General features: G+C 41.3%; 1 protein-coding gene across 1 annotated transcript in view; it reads left to right on the forward strand.

Annotated features, from left to right (window-relative positions):
- The window catches only part of LOC141141232 (vomeronasal type-2 receptor 26-like), a 144,076-nt gene that overhangs the window by 89,907 nt on the left and 31,360 nt on the right, over positions 1–22,809 (forward strand). Inside the window, exons 4-5 of the mRNA XM_073628932.1 lie at positions 16,504–16,737; positions 17,904–18,027. Of these exons, the coding sequence (XP_073485033.1) occupies positions 16,504–16,737; positions 17,904–18,027 (358 nt within the window). The remainder of the gene's footprint in view (positions 1–16,503; positions 16,738–17,903; positions 18,028–22,809) is intronic.

Genomic DNA, 22,809 nt, shown 5'->3' on the forward strand with positions numbered 1-22,809 from the left:
AGCTGATGGTTAGGTGCATACATCTAGCAGCAGCACTATAGCTGGGATAGCCTGTGTAGCGGTAGGCCAATGAGGGGGAAGGTGTTATATTCGAGGTGAGGGATCCTAAGAGAGTGAATTTGTATGTTGGTGGTGTCATTGCCAAGAAGGAGTGCATTTTGGAGATATTATGGAGATTAAGGTAGCAAGATTTGGACAGTGATTGGCTGTGGAATCGAAAGGAGAGGTCAGAGTCCAAGATTACACCTAGCATTTTTTGCAACTTTTTACCATCCGATGACATCTGAGGGCTGCAAAGGGAATTGTTTCTGAGACTTCCCTCTGCCAGACTTTGTGATCTCATGTCTGAACAGGGAAAAGGTATAGATTTCATCATATTTTACTAAGTGCAGGTCCTACTTTGGCCGCTGTCTGAATAGTAGCTTCACTGAGGGCCCCAACAAAACAAACTGTATCATTTTAGTAGAAGAATTAAGTTGGCCATACACCAGAGCAGGAATAGGCTTAACTTTGAGCTGTGAATGACCTTGTCAGCACCTTGACGAACTTCTACTGAAACATCAAAAAAGGTGAATGGCCAATTGTACATGCATAGATCTCTCTACACTGAATCTATACTGCTGGTTATTGAATTCGGACAGCCACAGCACGCATGGCTGTCGATTATAGTAGCTGTCATTGTAGATTCATCCATCCATGCTGTTTAGAGTGTAAATCTGTGCATGAATACAGAAAATAAAAGATTAGAGGATCCCAGGTGACAACAGTTTCCAGAACGTGGTCTTTAGGTCTAACATAGAGGCTTTTACGTTCCAGTTCTGGCTGGCGGACATGTAGGGCCCTCGCAAACATAAATATTTTACACATTAATGCATACACTTAAGAATTTGCACAAGCAACACATTGTTCACGATTAGAGACTTTCATTCCTGTTATCTTGGAACAACTTATCAGCTTGACAGACCTCTAGATTTCCAAATCCCTTGTACCACGTACACATGGTCTTACTTTCAGACGGGAAATGTTGGATGTGAGCTTGTTGGCTGAAAGTCCGACCGTGTGTATGCTCCATTGAACCGCGTTCCCACGTTCATAATTGTTGGCCAACATTTGTGTGACTGTGTGTATGCAAGACAAGTTTGAGCCAACAACCTTCGAACAAAAATCCATGGTTTTGTTGGCGGAAAGTCCGATAATGTGTATGCAGCATTATTGTAGAACAAGAAGAATAACTTGCTCCATGATCCACATAAAAGATTTTCTAAGAACATTTTACACATTAAAGTATACACTTAAGAATTTGCACAAGCAACACATTGGGGTTAATTTACTAAAATTGGAGAGTGTAAAATCTGGTGCAGCTGTGAATGGTAGCCAATCAGTTTCTAAGTACAGCTTCTTCAATTAAGCTTTGACAATAAAAAATTGGAAGCTGGTGGGTTTCTATGCAGAGTTGCCAGATTTTGCTCTCTCCAATTTTAGTAAACCAACCCCATTGCTCACTATAAGAGACCTCTCATTTTTCAAATCCTTATTGCAGAACGAGAAGATTAACTGTTTCCATGTTACAAACAAAACGTGTTCTAAGAATCTAGAGAAGAACCATGTGTTCTAACATCTTTCTTCAAAACAATCTAACATTACCTTTTGAGAACTGTATTGTCGAACAATCATTAGCAAAATAGATAGAATTATACTTCTTTATCAGAACTTTTGAGGTAGATAGATCTGCTCATGTATTCACGCATATCATACAGTGCCTTGAAAAAGTATTCATACCCCTTGAAATTGACCACATAATTTTCATGTTACAACCAAAAACTAAAATTTATTGTATTGGGATTTTATGTGATAGACCAATACAAAGTGGCACGTAATGGTGAAGTGGAAAGAAAATCATAAATGGTTTTCAATTTTTTTTACAAATATTCGAAAAGTGTGGTTACTCTGATACCCCTAACTAAAATCTAGTGGAACCAATTGCCTTCAGAAATCACCTAATTAGTAATAGAATCCACCTGTGTGTAAATTAATCTCAGTATAAATACAGATGTTCGGTGAAGACCTCAGAGGTTTGTTAGAAAACCTTAGCGAACAAATAGCATCATGAAGGCCAAGGAACACACCAGACAGGTCAGGAATACATTTGTGGAGAAGTTTAAAGTAGGGTTAGGTTATAAAAAAAAACAAGCTTTGAACATCTCACGGATCACTCTTCAATCCATCACCCGAAAATGGAAAGAGTATGGCACAACAGCAAACCTACCAAGACACGCCCGTCGACCTTAACTGACACGTTGGGCAAGGAGAGCATTATTCAGAGAAGCAGCCAAGAGGCCCATGGTAGCTCAGGTGGGAGAATCTGTCCACAGGACAACTATTATGCCCCGTACACATGGTCGGACTTTGTTCGGACATTCCGACAACAAAATCCTAGGATTTTTTCCGATGGATGTTGGCTCAAACTTGTCTTGCATACACACGGTCACACAAAGTTGTTGGAAAATCTGATCGTTCTAAACGCGGTGATGTAAAACACGTACGTCGGGACTATAAACGGGGCAGTGGCCAATAGCTTTCATCTCTTTATTTATTCTGAGCATGAGTGGCACTTTGTCCGTCGGATTTGTGTACACACGATCGGAATTTCCGACAACGGATTTTGTTGTCGGAAAATTTTATAGCCTGCTCTCAAACTTTGTGTGTCGGAAAATCCGATGGAAAATGTGTGATGGAGCCTACACACGGTCGGAATTTCCAACAACAAGGCCCTATCACACATTTTCCGACGGAAAATCCAACCGTGTGTACAAGGCATTAGTCGTGCACTCCACACATCTGGCCTTTATGGAAGAGTGGGGAGAAGAAATCCATTGTTGAAAGAAAGCCATAAGAAGTCCAATTTGCAGTTTGGGAGAAGCTATGTGGGGGACACAGAAAACACGTGGAAGAAGGTGCTCTGGTCAAATGAGACCAAAATTTAACTTTTTGGCCCAAACGCAAAACCTTTTATCATTTTCCATCCACTTCACAATTATGTGCCACTGTGTGTTGGTCTATCACATAACATCCCAATAAAATACATTCATGTTTTTTGGTTGTAACATGACAAAATGTGGAAAATTTCAAGGTTTATGAAAACTTTTTCAAAGCACTGTAAGTTTTTTTCTATATTTTTATATTTAACTTGTAACAATGTTTAAGAATCATTTATGCAGCAGTCATTAAACCATATCTTTGTACAGTACATACATGACTACCAAGGTAACCAGTGTAACTGTGCTTCAACCCTATCCTCAATTTGTGTAGAAATCAGGGTAATGTGAAATTAAACTTTATATGCTAATACTTGGCCAATTATACACCCACAGCCACTTTATTAGGTATACCTGTTCAATTGCTTGGTAACACAAATTACCAATCAGCCAATCACATGGCAGCAACTCAATGCATTTAGGCATTTAGACGTGGTGAAGATGACTTGCTGAAGTTCAAACTGAGCATCAGAATGGGGAAGAAAGGGGATTTAAGTGAGTTTGAATGTGATGTGGTTGTTGGTGCCAGACGGGTGGTCTGAGTTTATCAAAAACTGATGATCTACTAGGAGCTTCATGCACAACCATCTCTGGGGTTTTAGAGAATGGACTCAAAAAAGAGAAAATATCCAGTGAGCAGCAGTTGTGTGGGGGAAAATTCCTTGTTGATGTCAGAGGAGAATAGACAGACTGGTTGGAGATTATAGAAAGGCAACAATGACTCAAATAACCACTCGTTACAACCAAGGACTGCAGAATACCATCTCTGAATGCACAACACATCATACCTTGATGCAGATGGACTACAGAAGTAGAAGACCACACCGGGTGCCACTCCTGTCAGCTAAGAACAGGAAAATGAGGCTACAATTCCCACAGGCTTCCCCAAAATTGGACAATGGAAGATAGGAAAAATGTTGCCTGGTCTGATGAATCTCAATTTCAGCTGTGACATTCAGATGGTAGGGTTATAATTTGGCGTAAACAACATACTTGATTTGATTGTAGCCGTATTAGTGCAATAGTGACAGAGAAAATTGAGTACTTTCCGTGATACTTTTTTTATTTGTACTAACATACAATTGCAAGCGAGGATGAATTTATACAGACATACCATCAAGGAACATAAAAAAGACAGTTTATGCACACCTGTGGGACATCACTTCTCACAGCCAGACCACACTATAGAAGACCTCAATGTTTTAGTTCTTAAAGGGAATTTCAGAACTATCCAGGAAAGGAAAACGTTGGAACTAAGAATGATACTTCTTTTTGACACGAAAAATAATGGCCTGAATTTAGATATTGGTTTCCTTACACATTATGCTAAAGTTTTACGACCCCCTCTGCCACTAGCATCCCCTCCCCTCCAGTCTATAGCTCTCCCTCTGTCTTATCTCACTAACTCTGCTGCTATTTTTATTACCAATGATTTGTATGTGTTTGTTTTTCTTTTTTTTTTCTTTAACATTCTGCTTAAAAATTTGTGAATCAGTACTGCTTGGACCTTGAAGAAGGGGACATACCCCGAAAGCTTGTCCTGAAAAATTGTATGTTAGTGCGTAAACAGCATGAAAGCATGGATCCATCCTGCCTTGTATCAATGGTTCAGGCTGGTGGTGGTGGTGTATTGGTGTGGGGGGATATTTTCTTGGCACACTTTGGGCCACTTAGTACCAACTGAGCATCGTTTAAACACCACGGCCTACCTGAGTATTGTTGCTGACTATGTCCATCCCTTTATGATTACTGGACTATGTCCATCCCTTTATGATTATTGTCTTCTAATGGCTACTTCCACAGTCCAATGGCCTCTACAGTCACCAAATCTCAATACAATGGAGCACCTTTGGGATGTGGAGGAATGGGAGATTTGCATCATGAATGTGCAGCCGATAAATCTGCAACAACTGCGTGATGCTATCATGTCAATATGGACCAAAATCTCTGAGGAATGTTTCCAACACCTTGTTGAATCTATGTCATGAAGAATGAAGGCAATTCTGAAGGCAAAAGGGGGTCCAACCTGGTAGTAGCAAGGTGTACCTAATAAAGTGGCCTGTGAGTGTATTTAACCATCTCAATACCGGGCACTTTCACCCCCTTCCTGCCCAAGCCATTTTTCAGCTTTCAGCGCTGTCACACTTTGAATGACAATTGCACGGTCATGCAACACTGTACCCAAATAAAATTTTTATTATTTTTTCCCCGCAAATAGAGCTTTCTTTTAGTGGTATTTGATCACCTCTGCGTTTTTTATTTTTTGCGCTATAAACAAAAGAAGAGTGACAAGTTTGAAAAAAACACAATATTTTTTACTTTTTGCTATAATAAATATCCAATTTTTTTTTTTTTAAACAAATTTTTTCCTCAGTTTAGGTCGATACGTATTCTTCTACATATTTTTAGTAAAAAAAAAATCGCAATAAGCATATATTGATTGGTTTGCACAAAAGTTATAGCGTCTACAAAATAGGGGATAGATTTATAGCAATTTTATTTATTTTTTTTTTTTTACTAGTAATGGCGGTGATCTGCGATTTTTATCATGACTGCGATATTATGGCGGACATATCGGACACTTTTGACGCATTTTTGGGACCATTCACATTTATACAGCGATCCGTGCTATAAAAATGCAGTGATTACTGTATAAATGTGACTGGCAGGGAAGGGGTTAACACTAGGGGGTAATCAAGGGGTTAATTATGTTCCTATGGAGTGTTTCTAATTGTTCGAACACGTGAACACCGTTAAAGTCTATGGTACTCGAACATGAATAATCAAAAGTGCTAATTTTAAAGGCTTATATGCAAGTTATTGTCATAAAAAGTGTTTGGGGACCCGGGTCCTGCCCCAGGGGACATGGATCAATGCAAAAAAAGTTTTAAAAACGGCCGTTTTTTCGAAAGCAGTGATTTTAATAATGTTTAAAGTGAAACAATAAAAGTGTAATATTCCTTTAAATTTCGTACCTGGGGGGTGTCTATCGTATGCCTGTAAAGGGGCGCATGTTTCTCGTGTTTAGAACAGTCTGAAAACAAAATGACATTTCAGAGGAAAAAAAGTAATTTAAAACTACTCGCGGCTATTAATGAATTGCTTGTCCGACAATACACATAAAAGTTAACTGATAAAAATGGCATGGGATTTCCCCACAGGGGAACCCCAGAACCAGAATTTAAGAAAAAAAATGGCGTGGGGGTCGCCCTAAATTCCATACCAGGCCCTTCTGGTCTGGTATGGATAGTAAGGGGAACCCCGCACCAAAATTAAAAAAAAAAATGGTGTGGGGTCCCCCAAAAAATCCATACCAGACCCTTATGTGAGCATGCAACCTGGCAGGCTGCAGGAAAAGAGGGGGGACGAAAGAGCACCCCCCCTCCCTAACTGTACCAGGCCACATGCCCTCAACATTGGGAGGGTAATTTGGGGTCCCCCTCAAAGCACCTTGTCCCCATGTTGATGAGGACAAGGGCCTCATCCCCACAACCGTTGCCCAGTGGTTGTGGGGGTCTGTGGGCGGGGGGCTTATCGGAATCTGGAAGCCCCCTTAAACAAGGGAACCCAAAGATCCTGGCCCCCCCTGTGTGAAAATGGTAAGGGGGTACCCTACCATTTCACAAAAAAGTGTCAAAAATGTTAAAAATGACAAGAGACAGTTTTTGACAATTCCTTTATTTAAATGCTTCTTCTTTCCATCTTCTTTCTTCTATCTTCCTTCGGTTTCTTCCTTCATCTTCTTCTTCTGCCTCCAATCCTCTGCTTCTTGCTCCGGTGTTCTCGTCCAACATCTTCCTCCGCGGCGTCTTCTTCCCTTCTTCGTTCTCGGGCCGCTCCGCATCCATTATGGGAGGCTCCTGCTGTGTGACGCTTCTTGTCTTCTGACGGTTCTTAAATAACAGAGGGCGGGGCCACCCGGTGACCCCGCCCCCCTCTGATGCACGGGGACTTGATGGGGACTTCCCTGTCCGCCCCCTCTGTCATCACGGGGAAAGCCTTGGGGAGCCCAGTGACACGGTGGGCGGGCGCACACGATTGCCGCTGGCAGTGCGCGCTCGCCCCCTGGTGGGCTGGGAAGGAGAGGGTGTCATGTGACGCCCTCCCAGAATGAGAGCCGAGCTGCCTGGCCATCATATGACAGCCGGCGGGCGGCAAGCGGTTAAAGTGGTAGTAAACGCAGAAGGTTTTTTCTCTTAATGCATTCTGTGCATTAGGATAAAAAAAACCTTCTGTGTGCAAATCGCCCCACCCACCCCCCCTAATACTTTCCTGTGCCCCATCTTGATCCCGCAATGTTGCACGAGAGACTCGGCTGTCCGGTACTCTGCCTCCTGACTGGCTGAGACACACAGCAGAGACTATTGGCTCCTGTCAATCAAAATCAGTGAGCCAATCAAAGGAGAAAGGGGGCAGGGCCACACAGTGGCTCCGTGTCTGAATGGACACACAGAGCAGTGGCTCGGCTCAGGTGCCCCCATAGCAACCTGTTTGCTGTGGGGGTGCTCGGCAGGAGGGAGGGGCCCGGAATGCCTGTGAGGGACCCGAGAAGAGGAGGATCCAGGCTGTTCTGTGCAAAATCACTGCACAGAGGAGGTAAGTATAACATGTTTGTTATTTTTCAGTAAAAAGAAACAAGAATTTAGTATTACTTTAACCATTAGAATCTGTGTATGCAAATGAGCACATTATGACAAATGGCCCTCCCCAAACAGAATATTGCGCTAAACCTGTAGATAAATAAGAGAACCAGAACCTTCACTAAGTGGAAGAGTGGGTTTGATAATAAAGTTAGCAGTGCCTCCACCCAGGACAGGACCTCTGTGAACATATACCCAGGTATATATAGTTATTAATAGAGATATCTCCAGATGAATGTTGCAGCAAAGTCCAGTTTCATGGGGCCTCTGAGGCTGAACCCAATGTGGTGTCCATTTTTGTGTCTGAGACCTGAATATAAGATCTGATGTGAAGAGGAGACCCTCCAGCCATTGTACAACCAGCCTGGAATTGCGCTTTTCAGCCTATCTACTCTGCACCCTAGTGGATTTTAATCTATCATGCAACCAAACCTTTTACAAACAGAAGTGGCTGTTGGCTTGCCAAACCTGGCACTAGCTTATGCTGATTATTGAGTCATAAAGTGGTTGAAAAGGCAGAAGGTTTTTATCTTAATGCATTCTATGCATTAAGATAAAAAGCCTTCTGTGTGCAGCAGCCCCCCTCAGCTCCTTACCTGAGGTCCATCTAGATCCAGCAATGAGGTCAGGCCAGTCAAGTTTCTCCACTCCAAACTTGCTCATTCATGTCTTTATGGTCCTCGCCTTGTCCACTTTTGCACAGTCATGTTGGAACAGGAAGGGGCCATCCCCAAACTGTTCCCACAAAGTTGGGAGCAAAATGTTCAAAATGTCTTGGTATGCTGACACCTTAAGGTTTCCCTTTACTGGAAATAAGGGGCCAGGCCCAACCCCTGAAAAACAACCCCACACCATAATCCTCCCTCCACCAAATAAATTGGAGCAGTGCACAAAACAAGGTCCATAAAGACATGGATGAGCAATTTGGGGTGGAGGAACTTGACTGGTCTGCACAGAGTCTTGACCTCAACACGATAGAACACTTTTGGGATGAATTAGAGCGGAGATTGTGAGCCAGGCCATCTCTCCCACATCAGTGCCTGACCTCACAAATGCGCTTCTGGAAGAATGGTCGCAATAGAGGGGGCTTTTGGAACTTTGAATGAAATGCATGGTAACATGCATCTCCATCCCTATTCAGGTACATAAAGAAAGAGGGTCGGGACTTTAAATGAGGTGTGTATATTGTGGCTAATCGAAAGAGTCAAAGTGAAACATGAATAAGTATTTATTTGTTTGTCATGATTGAGTAGATACATGGCAGACAATACATGCAGTAATGACACATAATATAACAAATCATGTATCCAAATCATTTACATGTTAAAAACATAAATAAAATATACAATAGTATTGTCCTCAGTAATAAAAAATCACTATAATATAACAGTTATAATCCACGGTATTGCCTGGATCCAAAGGTAAGTAATGTAAGTAATGTAAGTATGTATGCATTGCATCTAGTTTAATCCCAACGTGTTTCATGGGATCTATCCAATCATCAGGGGTGGATGCATGATACATCTATAAAGAAAGGTAAGTATATCAAAATCAACCATTCATAGGCAAAAATTGGAAAAGAGTAAAAATGCATACAGGCAGCATAAGATAGTCATCCCTGTAAGACTCACAGACCTGCTTAGTGTGAAACAAACACACCGCCAGGGTGCTAGGACTGGAAGGAATGCCTGGTCCGGAAGCTGTGGTAGTAGGGTCCAACAGGAACACAGGGAGCATAAATGTAGGTGTGACCCAGAGTATCTGGAACAGTAGGACAAATGGGCTCCATTCTGTGGATCAATAAAAATACTTGCTCATGTTTCACTTTGACTCCTTCAATTAGCCACAATATACATACCTCATTTAAAGTCCTGACCCTCTTTCTTTATGTGCTGGAAGAATGGTGAAACATTCCCATAGACACACTCCCAAACCTTGTGGACAGCCTTCCCAGAAGAGTTGAAGCTGTTATAGCTGCAAAGGGTGGACCAACGCAATATTGAACCCTACGGACTAATGCCGCGTACACACGGTCGGACTTTTCATCTACAAAAGTCCAACGGACGCCGACGGACTAAAGCTGGCTGGTAATCCGATCGTGTGTGGGCTTCTCCGGACTTTCAGCAGACTTTTTCAGCCTCAAATCCGACGGACTTTAGATTTGAAACATGCTTCAAATCTTTACGTCGTAACTACGACGGACCCCGAAATCCGCTCGTCTGTGTGCTAGTCCGACGGACAAAAACCCATGCTAGGGCAGCTATTGGCTACTGGCTATGAACTTCCTTATTTTAGTCCGGTGTACGTCATCACGTACGAATCCGTCGGACTTTTGTGTGGTCGTGTGTAGGCAAGTCCGTTCGTTAGAAAGTCTGCTGCAAGTCCGCCGAAAGTCCGCCGGAAGTCCGCCGGAAGTCTGTCGGACAGGCTGTGGGACTTTTGTAGACGAAAAGTCCGACCGTGTGTACGCGGCATTAGACTGGGATGCCAATAAAGTTCATGTGCGTGTAAAGGCAGCCGTCCCAATACTTTTGGTAATATTCTCAGAAGTAGAAGAAGTAGGGATGGGCTGCCTGTTCAGGTTGAACATGAGAAGCGTCACACAGCGGGAACCTCCCATGGATGCGGATCGTCCAAAGAACGAAGCGGGGAAAAAGAAGCCAGAGAAAGATGCGGACGAGAAAACCAAAGGAAGAAGCAGAGGATTGGAGGAAGAAGAGGAAGAAGCGGGGGAAGAACAAGATGGAGGAAAAAAACCAAATGAAGACCAGAAGGAGATGGAAGAAGAAGAGGGGAAAGAAGAAGACATTAATAAAGGAATTGTCAAAAACCGTCTCTTGTCTTTTTAACATTTTTGACACTTTTTTTGTGAAATGGTAGGGCTCCATTTGTACCCCATTACCATTTCACACAGGGGGGCCGGGATCCGGGGGTCCCCTTGTTAAAGGGGGCTTCCAGATTCTGATAAGCCCCCCCGCCCGCAGACCCCTACCGGGCAAGGGTTGTGAAGATGAGGCCCTTGTCCCAATAAACATGGGGACATTCTCCCAATGTTGAGGGCATGTGGCCTGGTACGGTTCAGGAGGGGGAGCGCTCTCTCCTCCCCCCCTCTTTTCCTGTGGCTTGCCAGGTAGCATGCTCGGATAAAGGTCTGGTATGGATTTTTAGGGGGACCCCACGCCATTTTAAAAAAAATTTTGGTGCAGGGTTCCCCTTAAAATCAATACCAGACCTGAAGGATCTGGTATGGATTTTGAGGGGGACGGACCCCCCACATAATTTTATTTTAAACTTTGGCACGGGGTTCCTCTTAATATCCATACCAGACCTGAAGGGCCTGGTATGGAATTTGGGGCGATCCCCACGCATTTTTTTTTTTATTTTGGTTCAGGGTTATCCTTAATATTCATACCAGCCCCAAAGGGCCTGGTAATGCACTGTGGGGGAACCCCAGGCCATTTTTTTCAATGACTTTTAAGAGTATTGCAGAGACCCGACAATTCATTATAGCTGCTGGCGCTACCGCTAGTACTTTTAAATGACTTATTTTCCTTTAGAAATGTCATTTTGCTCTCGGACTGTTGTAAACACGGGAAACATGTGCCACTTTACAGGCATACTATAGACACCCCCCAGATATGAAATTTAAAGGAATATTTCACTTTTATTGTTTCACTTTAAGCATTATTGAAATCACTGCTCCTGAAAAAACATCCGTTTTTAAAACTTTTTTTTGCATTGATCCATGTCCCCCGGGGCAGGACCCAGGTCCCCAAACACTTTTTATGACAATAACTTGCATATTAACAATTAAAATTAGCATTTTAGATTTTTCACGTTCGTGTCCCATAGACTTTAACGATGTTCGCGTGTTTGAACAAATTTTTTTCCTGTTCGCATGTTCTGGTGCGAACCGAACAGGGGGGTGTACGGCTCATCCCTACTCAGAAGCTTTGGACAATAATTTTAAACTATCAAACATAGGAGCACTTGCCTCTTAATCCCTTCTGGTCTGGATTTAGCAGCATTGACAGGACACGTGGCTGAGACCTTCTCTCTCTCTCTCTCTCACACACATCATTTTCTCCTTATTGAGGATCTTCAAAGACAACCTCCAATAGACAGGAAGTGCTAATATATAATTACATATAACAGTAGAAGGCAGCAAATCCCCAAATATATAATATAAAAAACAATAACATTCAGTACACTAAAAATGTATTCCAAATCTCCACCAGTGCTTTTATACTAGTGAACTTGTGTAACAAATTCAAGTGAATGAATACATAAACATATCATACTACAGTAAATGATGACGTTCAATTTAATAAATAATGTGATCTTTGTGATATCTTCAAAGTATAATCTACACACTGCTCCGTGCTCCACATTCATTATTAGCACTTCACCAGAGATACGTGCTTCTCTAATTCTTCACTTGAATTTGTTGCACACGTTCATTAGTATGAAAGCATTGGTGGAAATTTGGAATTCATTTTTAGCATACTGAATGATTTTTCTATTTTATCCATACAGCTCTGCAATTGTTTGATGCATGATGTATAGGGTTGCTGACGTTTAATGCAGCTGCAGTAAAATGTTGATGTTTGTTTGCACGGTTTGCTTTATTTATCAATAAGCACAAAGTATTTACAGTAAATCCCTACATATGTAATAAATATCTGTGATTATTTGCAAAATGATATTAAAGGTACATTAAAAAAAAACAACAAAAAATAAAAAATAAAAAATGTGTTATACTTACCTGCTCTGTGTAATGGTTTTACACAGAGCAGCCTGCATCCTCTTCTTCTTGGGTCCCCCACCGGTGCTCTTGGCTCCTCCCCTTAGACCAGCGCCCTGAATGACAAGCCGATTACTATGAGTGTGCTCGCTACTGAGCCCATAAGACACAGAGCCGTGGCTTGTCCCGACCCCCACACTCCCTACTCATTGGCTCACTGGCTGTGACTGACAGCAGTGGGAGCCAATGGAATACTGTACAAAAACTGCACTGCGTCGCTTTAACTGACAATTGCGCGTTCATGCAATGCTGTACCCAAACAAAATTTATGTTCTTTTTTTACCACAAATAGAGCTTTATTTTGGTGGTATTTGATCACTTCAGTAATTTTTATTTTTTGCGCTAAAAATGAAAAAAGACCAACAATTTAACAAAAAAAAAAAACCAAGAAAAATCAAATATCTTCATTAATATAAGCCAATATGTATTCTGCTACATAATTTTTTTTTTAAAAAACCCCAATAAGCGTAAAAGTTATCATGTCTACAAACTATGTGATATATTTTTGGCTTTTTTATTTTTACTAGTAATGGCGGTGATCAGCGATTTTTAGTGGGACTGCGATATTGCAGTGGACAGATCGGACACTAACACTTTTTGGGAACCAGTGACACCAATACAGTGATCAGTGCTAAAAAAAATGCACTCTCACTGTACTAATGACACTGGCAGGGAAGGGGTTAACATCAGGGGCGATCAAAGGGTTAAGTGTGCTCCTAGGGGGAGAGATTACTAACTGTGCGGGGGATTGCTTAACAGGAGGAAAACATAGATCCGGGTTTCTGCTTAGCAGAAAAACAAGATCTCCATCTTGCTTTCTGACAGAATGGCGGTCTGCCTTGTGTACATTGTGTAGACTGCCGTTCTGCCTCTCCTGTCAATGATCGGTGGGTCCCAGCGGACGTCACGTCCGCTGGACCCGCTGATTGGCTCCCGCTGTGTCGAGTCACAGCAGAAGCGGGGTCGCGGGCGGCACGCATTCCCAGACTCAGGAAGACGAGACAACATACAGGTACATTGTTTTGCGCAGCCGGGCCGCCCTGCCGCTGTAAATGTGTGGTGGGCGCTCTGGAAGAAGTTAAAGTGGTAATAACCCCTTCCCGACCGACTCCCATACATATATGGCAGCAGGTTGGCTCTCCTGCGCAATTCGCAGTATATGTATCGCAATCGCCGCACGATAGAAAGAATGGGGATTTGTGTATGTAAACACACAGATCCCTGTTCTGACAGTGGACAAGAGACAGATCATGTGTTCCTACTAGCTACAGTGATATGGCTCCTCCTCCAGTCAGTCCCCTCACAGTTAGAAACGTCTCCCAGTTAACCCCTTGATCACCCCCTAGTGTTAACCCCTTCCCTGCCAGTGATATTTATACAGTAATCAGTGCATTTTTATAGCACGGATCACTGTATAAATGTCACTGGTCCAAAAGATGTGTCAAAAGTGTCCGATCTGTCCGCTGCAATGTTGCAGTCCCACTAAAAAACCGCAGATCGCTGCCATTACTAGTAAAAAAATAAATAAATAATAAAAATGCTATAAATCTATTCCCTATTTTGTATACGCTATAACTTTTGCGCAAACCAATCAGTATATGCTTATATTTACCAAAAATACAGTATGTAGTAGAATACATAAATTGATGAAGAAATTTGTTTTTTTTACATTTTTGGGGGGGGATATTTATTATAGCAAAAAGTAAAAAAAAATTGTTTTTTAAAAAAATTGTCACTCTTTTTTTGTTTATAGCGCAAAAAATAAAAAGCGCAGAGGTGATCAAATACCACCAAAATAAATCTCTTTTTAAGGGAAAAAAAAATGTCAATTTTGTTTGGGTACAGCATCGCAGGACCGTGCAATTGTCAGTTAAAATGACGCAGTGCTGGATCTCAAAAAATGGCCATTAAATCCTTCGTGGGCTGAAGTGGTTAAACCTAAAAGCAAAAATGAATATATTGCACCTTACCAATCATTAGATGTGGTGGCTGCATTTGTTTTCTTTTCTTTTCTTTGGCTTTCCCTCTCTTTTGTTTTCACCTGGTGATCTGGCCATTAGAACGTCTCCTGTATTAGAGCGCCTCCCACATTGGTTGAAGGATCACAGGGGGGCACCTTTGGACAGCGGCATTGTCAGTCTAGGGGGAGGGGAGTGTTGGATGATTTAGATACACCAACAAATTAAAACCAATCTCCAGCTAATGCATTAAAATCAGTTACAGCTAATTGTTTTTTTTTTTATTTTCTTTCTATTGGGATAAAGGTTTTACATAAATATAAAAAGCTGGTCATTTTAAGCATCCCCTACCAGTGTTAAGTGGTTTCCTCATCTCTGTAAACTGATACATTCCGCAGGAGAGCCTTTCTATTCAAAAACAACAGGCTTACTGACAGGATCACCAGATCATCACACTTAAGATTTGGTAAGCTGTAATGTAAACATAAAACATATTTAAACAATGGAGTCTCAGTATCACATATGGGTGTTACCTTCATGCAAATACAGCCTGCCTAGGAATGACCACTCCTCCAGACTGATATCAACTCATCAGGGCATTCTGATATTTACATATCTCCTCCCAAGACCCAGACCACTGCTTTCATTGGGAGCGAGGGCTCTTGAGAAGAGACCTGAGGCAGGGTGCTGTTATGTTTTTAGGAAGCTGTACCAGTCTGCCAGTCCCTTCCATCAGCCATGATATGCCTTCATTGCATAGAAAGCCACAGAGACCCAGTGACGTCAATGAATCTAAAAAAGGTACATAATAGACATGCGCACTGCTGAAAAATGTGTTCGTTTTCGTTTTTGTTTAATTCATTTTTTGTTTTTTTCGGAAATTCTAAAATTCGGAATTCGTGAATTCATAAATTCGAAAATTAAAAAAAATCAGAAATTCCTTGATTTGAAAATTTGAAAATTCAGAATTCATAAATTCGTAAATTAGAAAATTCAGAACTCATAAATTTGTAAAAAAGAAAATTTGAAAATTTGGAAATTTGAAAATTCGGAATTCGTAAATTCGTAAATTCGAGAATTCGGAATTTGTAAATTCGTAAATTAGAAAATTCGGAAATTCAGAAATTCGAACATTTGGAATTCAGAAATTAAAAAATTTGGAATTCAGAAATTTGAAAATCCAGAAATTTGATAATTCAGAATCGAAAATTTGACAATTCAGAAATTCAGAAATTTCAAAAATTAGTAAATTTGAGAATCTGAAAAAAGGAAAGGCAAATCCTAAAATTAGAAAGAACGAAAATACAAAAATCCCAAAAATCTAAATGATAACTAACTAACTAATAATAACTAACTATTAAATTATAGGTATTGGAATTTCCTTTCAAATTTGGTTGTTAGTGAATGTAACAAATACAAATTTATCTGAAGTTACGAATGATCCGAAATAAAGAATGCCACATCTAAACGAATGGAACAAAACTAAATAATACATAATAATAATACATTATTATTATTATAATTAATTTGTTACGTTCCATTCGTTTAGATATGGCAATTTGTTTAGATAAGGAAATTCCAATACCTATAATGTAATAGTTAGTAATAGTGTTAAGTTATTATATTAGTTAGTTATTATTTCAGATTTTCGAGTTTTTGTGTTTTTTGAATTTTCAGATTTTTGTTCTTTTTTCAGATTTTTGTTCTTTTAAATTTTCGGATTTTCATTCTTATTTTTAGATTTCAGAATTTCCGAAATTCAGAATTTTTGTATTTCAAAAATTCGGAAATTCGAATTTTTGAAATACAAAAATTTTCGCATCTCCGAATTTCGAATTTCCAAAATTTTGAATTTCCGAATTTCCAAATTTCCGACTTTTTGAATTTTCAGAATTTCCGAATTTTCGATTATGTATATATATATATATATATATATATATATATATATATATATACATACATACTGTATATTGCATTGATAAAGGGAGATGGAGACACAAGGGGAAGCAACATATAAATTGTTTAAACTTCAGTTTTAACTTGTTTGAGGTTTTTCTGTCCTCCAGCTGTATAAATATGTGAAACAAATAAAAAATCCATATAAGACGGCAGACAGAATGACCTTATTTGATGAAAATGGTGAATTTCCTTTCCACTACAAAATAGTAAATCAGATGAATTCTTACCGCCAACTTAGAACAAGTGATACTGATGTTGGTTCATACACACCATGGGCTAAAGAAGAAGACCAACTTCACATTGACCCCGACAAAATAACATGGAATGAAGGCAATAATACGGTGAGGAGGAGATCATGTGGCACAACAGATATGTAACAATTATAGTCATTCAATGACATTTCATAATGTTACCCATGAATTTTATTGCTTCAAATATTATATTAGTCTTATCTGCCCTTCACATATAAGTAAAAATAACACAGAAATTAACCACTTGCCTACTAGACAGGTTTACCACTCCTGCCCAGGCCATTTTTCAGTGGTCAGCACTGTCACATTTTGAATGACAATTGAGCGGTCATGTTACACTGTACACATATGAAGATGTTATCATATTTTTCATACAAATAGAGCTTTCTTTTGGTGGTATTTAATCACCACTGTTTTTCTTTTTGCCAAAGAAACAAACAAAAAAAATTTGAAAAAAACAAAAAAAACATTTTTCATAGTTTATTATTAAATTTTGCAAACAGGTAATTTTTCTCCTTCACTGATGTGCGCTGATGAGGCTGCACTGATGGGCACTGGTAGGTGGCACTGATAAGTGACACTGATAAGGAGGCACTGATTGGCACTGACTGACAGCACTGACTGGCAGCACTGATGGGCACTGATAGGCAGCACTGATTAGTGACACTGATGAGGAGGGACTGATGGGCACTGACTGACAGCACTGATTGCCAGCACTGATGGGCACTGATTGGCAGCACTGATGAGCATTGATTGGCAGCACTGTTGGACACTGATTGACAACCCTGATTATTAGTGCTGATGCCCCTTTAACACAAGCCAGTTATTGGCTCTCTTCTTCTCTCTTCACAAGGTCAGCATGAGGAAAGAAAAGCCCATAACCAGCTTGTGTTTACATCCCGTGATCAGCTGTCATTGAACACAGCTGATCATGTGGAAAAGGGCCACTGTGATTGGCCCTTACACCGATCTATGATCATCTCAGTCCCATGGACTCAGTGATCACAGAGGACGATCCCAGGAGGATGTCCATGGATGCCCTCCCAGCAAAGTCAGCCTGAAATAAGAAGAGTTGTTCCTGGCAGGATCTCCACACTGTACACTGAGAGACTTGCTGGCAGCCCTACTGAAAAATAGAAATAATATGCAATGGAAGACACAGATAAAGAGATACAGTAACAGTTTTCAACACACTCTTATTGAATCTCCAATGTTATTTCACACAAGTAAATACATTTTTTTTCACTTCCTTTTAGAAGCTGGAGTCTCGGTGTGTGGACTCTTGTTTGCCCGGATACAGAAAAAAGCCAGGATCTTCAATCCACTCTTGCTGCTATGACTGTGTCCCATGTTCAGAAGGGCAGATATCCAATATGACTGGTATACCTTATATTTTTGTATTGTTGTTTTATTGTTTTTAACTTCAACGTGAAATTCACAGATGTGCAAAACCTGTAACTGTATATGCATATACTGTATATATATATATATATATATATATAATTATTATTATTATTCAGGATGTATATAGCGCCAACAGTTTGTGCAGGGCTTTACAAGATGAGGGCAGACAGTACACTTACAATACAAATCAATACAGGAGGGCTTTGCTCATAAGAGCTTACAATCTAGAAGGGAGGGTCAAGTGAAACAAAAGGTAATAACTGTGGGGGATGAGCTGATGGAGAAAATGTAAATACAGTTGTTAGGTGTGGGTAGGGTAGGCTTCTCTGAAAAGAAGGGTTTTCAGGGATTGTCTAAAAGCTAATAGAGTAGGAGATAAGTGGACAGATTGGGGTAGGGCATTCCATAGGATTGGAGAGGCTTTGGAAAAGTCCTGGAGGCAAGCATGGGAGGAGGTGACGTGGGAGCTAGAGAGAAAAAGGTCTTGAGAGGAATGAAGAGAACAAGTAGGTTGGTATTTAGAGACTAGGCTAGTGATGTAGCGGGGGGGGCTAAATTGTGGATGGCTTTGTACGTAGTTGTTAGTATTTTGAATTTAATTTGTTGGGTGAGCGGAAGCCAGTGGAGGGATTGACAGAGAGGGGTAGCAGACACAGAGCGATTGGTAAGGTGGATGAGTCTGGCAGCAGCATTCATGATGGATTGAAGAGGTGTTAGACTATGTAGAGGTAAGCCAATGAGAAGGGAGTTCCAGTAGTCGATGCGAGAGATGACCAGCGAGTGAATTAAGAGCTTTGTGGTGTCATTGGTTAGAAAGGGGTGTATTTTGGAGATGTTGCGGAAGTTGAGGTGGCATGATTTGGACAGTGATTGGATGTGGTGCTTAAAAGAAAATTCAGAGTCCAGGACTACACCTAGAACCATGGCATGCAGGGTTGAGCTTATAGTTGTGCCATTGATTTTGACAGAGAGATCACGGAAAGGGAAAGGGGCATATGGGGGAGGAAAAATTATACGTTCGGTTTTGGATAGATTGAGTTTGAGGAAGTGGTGTGATATCCAGACTGATATATCTGATAGTAAATTAGTGATATGAGAGAAGACAGAGGGAGTGAGCTGAGGGGTAGAGAAATAGATTTGGGTGTCATCAGCGTAGAGGTGGTATTGGAAGCCATGGGAGGCTATCAGCTGACCCAGGGAGGAGGTGTAGATTGAAAATAGGAGAGGTCCAAGAACAGAACCTTGGGGGACCCCAACAGAGAAAGGAAGAGGAGAGGAGAAAGTAGAATTGTAAGAAACGCTAAAGGTGCGGTTGGATAAGTAGGAAGAGAACCAGCAAAGAGTACAGTGACGGAGACCAAAGGCGTGGAGTTTTTTGAGGGGGTTGTCAACCATATCAAAGGCACCAGAGAGGTCCAGGAGTAGGAGTACAGAATAGTGTTGACTGGTTTTGGCCATAAGTAGATTTTTGTTAGTTTTAGGAGAGCAGTTTCTGTGGAGCGTTGAAGATGAAATCCAGACTGAAGGGGATCAAGAAGGCTATTATCAGCAAGGTGGACACTCAGTCAGTTGTAGACCAGACGTTCAAGGAGTTTGGATAAGAAGGAGAGCAAGGAGATGGGGATTAGGTTGTCAAGATTGGATGGATCCAGTGAGGGCTATTTAAGTATGGGTCTGACAAGTACATGTTTTAGAGAGTTGGGGAAGATGCCAGAAGAGAGGGAGAGATTGAATATGTGTGTTAGAGAGTATAGCATAGAGCCAGAGGGTGAACGTAGCATTTGCGAGGGAACAGGATCCAGAGGGGTGGTAAGGTGGACTTCAGCAAGTAGTTTAGCAACCTCGTCTATAGTGGTGGAGTTGAAAGAGGGAAGTAATGATTGTACCTGTGGGCATGAAGTGTAAAGCATGGAGGGTATCTGAACAGTAGAGATCTCCTTGCGAATCATATCAATCTTCTGTCTGAAGTGATTGGCGATCTCCTGGGCAGTGAGTGAGTTGGAGGCAGTGCAGGACGAAGTAGAGAGTTGAGGGTAGAGAAGAGTTGACGGGACGGGATGATAAGTTGCTAATGAGAGTGATAAAATAGGTCTGCTTGGCAGTGAGGAGGCTGGAATTGTATTTTTGGAGGGCAGATTTATATTGGTTGAAATTTTTCTGCAACTTAGTCTTACACTACAGGTGCTTATGAGCATGACTATGTTTTTTCAGACTTCTGGTATCATCTGTTTGCCAAGGTTGAAGGGGTCGGGGCCTAATTCTGCGTGTAGTGGGGGGGGCAGTGAGTCCAGTGAGGCTAGAAGTGAAGCATTGTAGACAGAAGTGGCTCGGTTGCTGCAGGATAAGGGTGAGATTTTGTCATAGAGGTTTTCGGTAGCAGAGTAGACTAAAGAAGGGTTGAGATGATGTAGGTTTCTGCGGGTAACTTTTAGGCGGTTGGAGGGAGAGGAGGTGGAGGAGAGGAAATGGGTGAAACTAATAAGGTAGTGATCAGAGAGGGAATGGATAGTTAGAGAGATTGCATGGAGTGCAAAGGTGAGAGAAAACGAGGTCAAGGATATTGCCTTCAGAGTGAGAAGGGGGGGGGGATTCCACTGCTTCGGGTCAAAGGCTGAGAAGTTTGGAAGTGGCAGGAGTGTAAGTATTAATATATGTTGAAGTTACCCAGAATGATTGTGGAGATTTCAGAAGAAAGAAAGTAGGGTAGCCAGGCAGAGAAGTCATCAAGAAAGGTTGATACTGGTCCAGGGGGCCTGTAGATCACAGCTATCCTTAGAGAAACTGGTGTGAATAGACAAATGCAGTGTGCTTCGAAAGAGGAGAGTGACAGAGAGGGAAGTGGTTGAAGTACCTGAAAGGTGCTATGTGGGGCTAGAAGGATTCCGACACCTCCTGCCTTACATCCACTGGATCTGGGGGAGAGAGTCCAGAGAAGACCACCATGGGATAGGGCAGCAAAAGACGCAGTGTCCGATATATATACAGTGGGGACGGAAAGTATTCAGTCCCCCTTACATTTTTCACTCTTTGTTATATTGCAGCCATTTAAAATCATATAAGTTCATTTTTTTCCTCATTAATATACACACAGCACCCCATATTGACAGAAAAACACAGAATTGTTGACATTTTTGCAGATTTATTAAAAAAGAAAAACTGAAATATCACATGGTCCTAAGTATTCAGAACTAGGGATGAGCCGAACACCCCCCGGTTCAGTTCGCACCAGAACCTGCGAACGGACCGAAAGTTCGCACGAACGTTAGAACCCCATTGACGTCTATGGGACTCGAACGTTCGAAATCAAAAGTGCTCATTTTAAAAGCTAATTTGCATGGTATTGTCCTAAAAAGGGTTTGGAGACCCGGGTCCTACCCCAAGAGACATGTATCAATGAAAAAAAACTGTTAAAAATGGCCGTTTTTTCGGGAGCAGTGATTTTAATGATGCTTAAAGTAAAAAAAAAAAAAGTGAAATATTCCTTTAAATATCGTACCTGGGGGGTGTCTATAGTATGCCTGTAAAGTGGCACATGTTTCCCGTGTTTAGAACAGTCCCTGCACCAAATGTCATTTTTAAAGGAAAAAATCTCATTTAAAACTGCTTGCGGGTTTAATGTAATGTCGGGTCCTGGCAATATGGATGAAAATCAGTGAGACAAACGGCGTGGGTACCCCCCAGTCCATTACCAGGCCCTTTGGGTCTTGTATGGATATTAAGGGGAACCCTGCACCCAAATTAAAATAAGGAAAGGTGTGGGGCCACCAGGCCCTATATACTCTGAACAGCAGTTTACAGTTTACAAGACAGGGACTGTAGGTTTGTTGTTAAGTAGAATCTGTGTGTCATTTTGAACGGGTACATTTTTAACGTGTTTAGCTCCAGCCAAAATATCTTTTTTAAGCTTTTTGGAAAACATAGGGAAGGGTTATCACCCCTGTGACATTTGTTTTGCTGTCTTTCCTCCTCTTTAGAAGATTTCACCTCACTTTTTGTCCCAATGACAAATGTTTTTTGAGAATTTGGGGTTTTTTGTGGAACAAGGATTGGAAAGCATCAGTGGAAAGGAGAAATGTTTTTCCCATATTAACTCTTACAGGAGAGAATTTCCCTTCCTAGGGGTAGATTTCATCTCACTTCCTGTTGTCTCCTTCCGTTTGCAAGTAGGAGTCGTTTGTAAGTTAGATGTTTGAAAGTAGGGGCCTGCCCTATATACTCAGCAGAAATTTGGGCCTTAGGTGTTGTTGTGGCCACAACACTGTAAGCCCTCACAGGGCCCTGCTGTGAAATATTAGATCAAGAATTGTAATTACATGCCCCTGTTGAACAGAGGCAGAAAAACTGGGCCTTGAGGGGACAGGAGGCGGAGCCTAGCGGAGCAGACATGCATTGTTAGAGCTCCACACCGCTGAGGAGAGAAGAGAAGGACAAAGCGGAGCCTGCAGGCTCAAAAGGTATCCATTTGAACCTTTTTGCCCCAGGGAACAAACTGTGAAAGTTTGGGCAGGAAATATGGTACTGGGAGGAAGCCGTGGCAGAAATAAAAATCACCTCACAAAGAGCTCACAGGCACTCACTGCAGCTGAAGCAGCTCCAGTCACCTCACAAGATACAGCATCAGGGCGCTCTCACAGACAGAAAATGTCACAGCAAGACTCTCCATTTGAGTCAGATACAGAACAAATCCTCTCACAAACTTCTCCACAAGCCTCCTCAGTATCCCCAGTAATATTATTACAATTTGAAAAGATGCTTCAT

This window comes from Aquarana catesbeiana, linkage group LG01 (assembly GCF_042186555.1).
Source record: "Aquarana catesbeiana isolate 2022-GZ linkage group LG01, ASM4218655v1, whole genome shotgun sequence".
Lineage (NCBI taxonomy): Eukaryota > Metazoa > Chordata > Amphibia > Anura > Ranidae > Aquarana > Aquarana catesbeiana.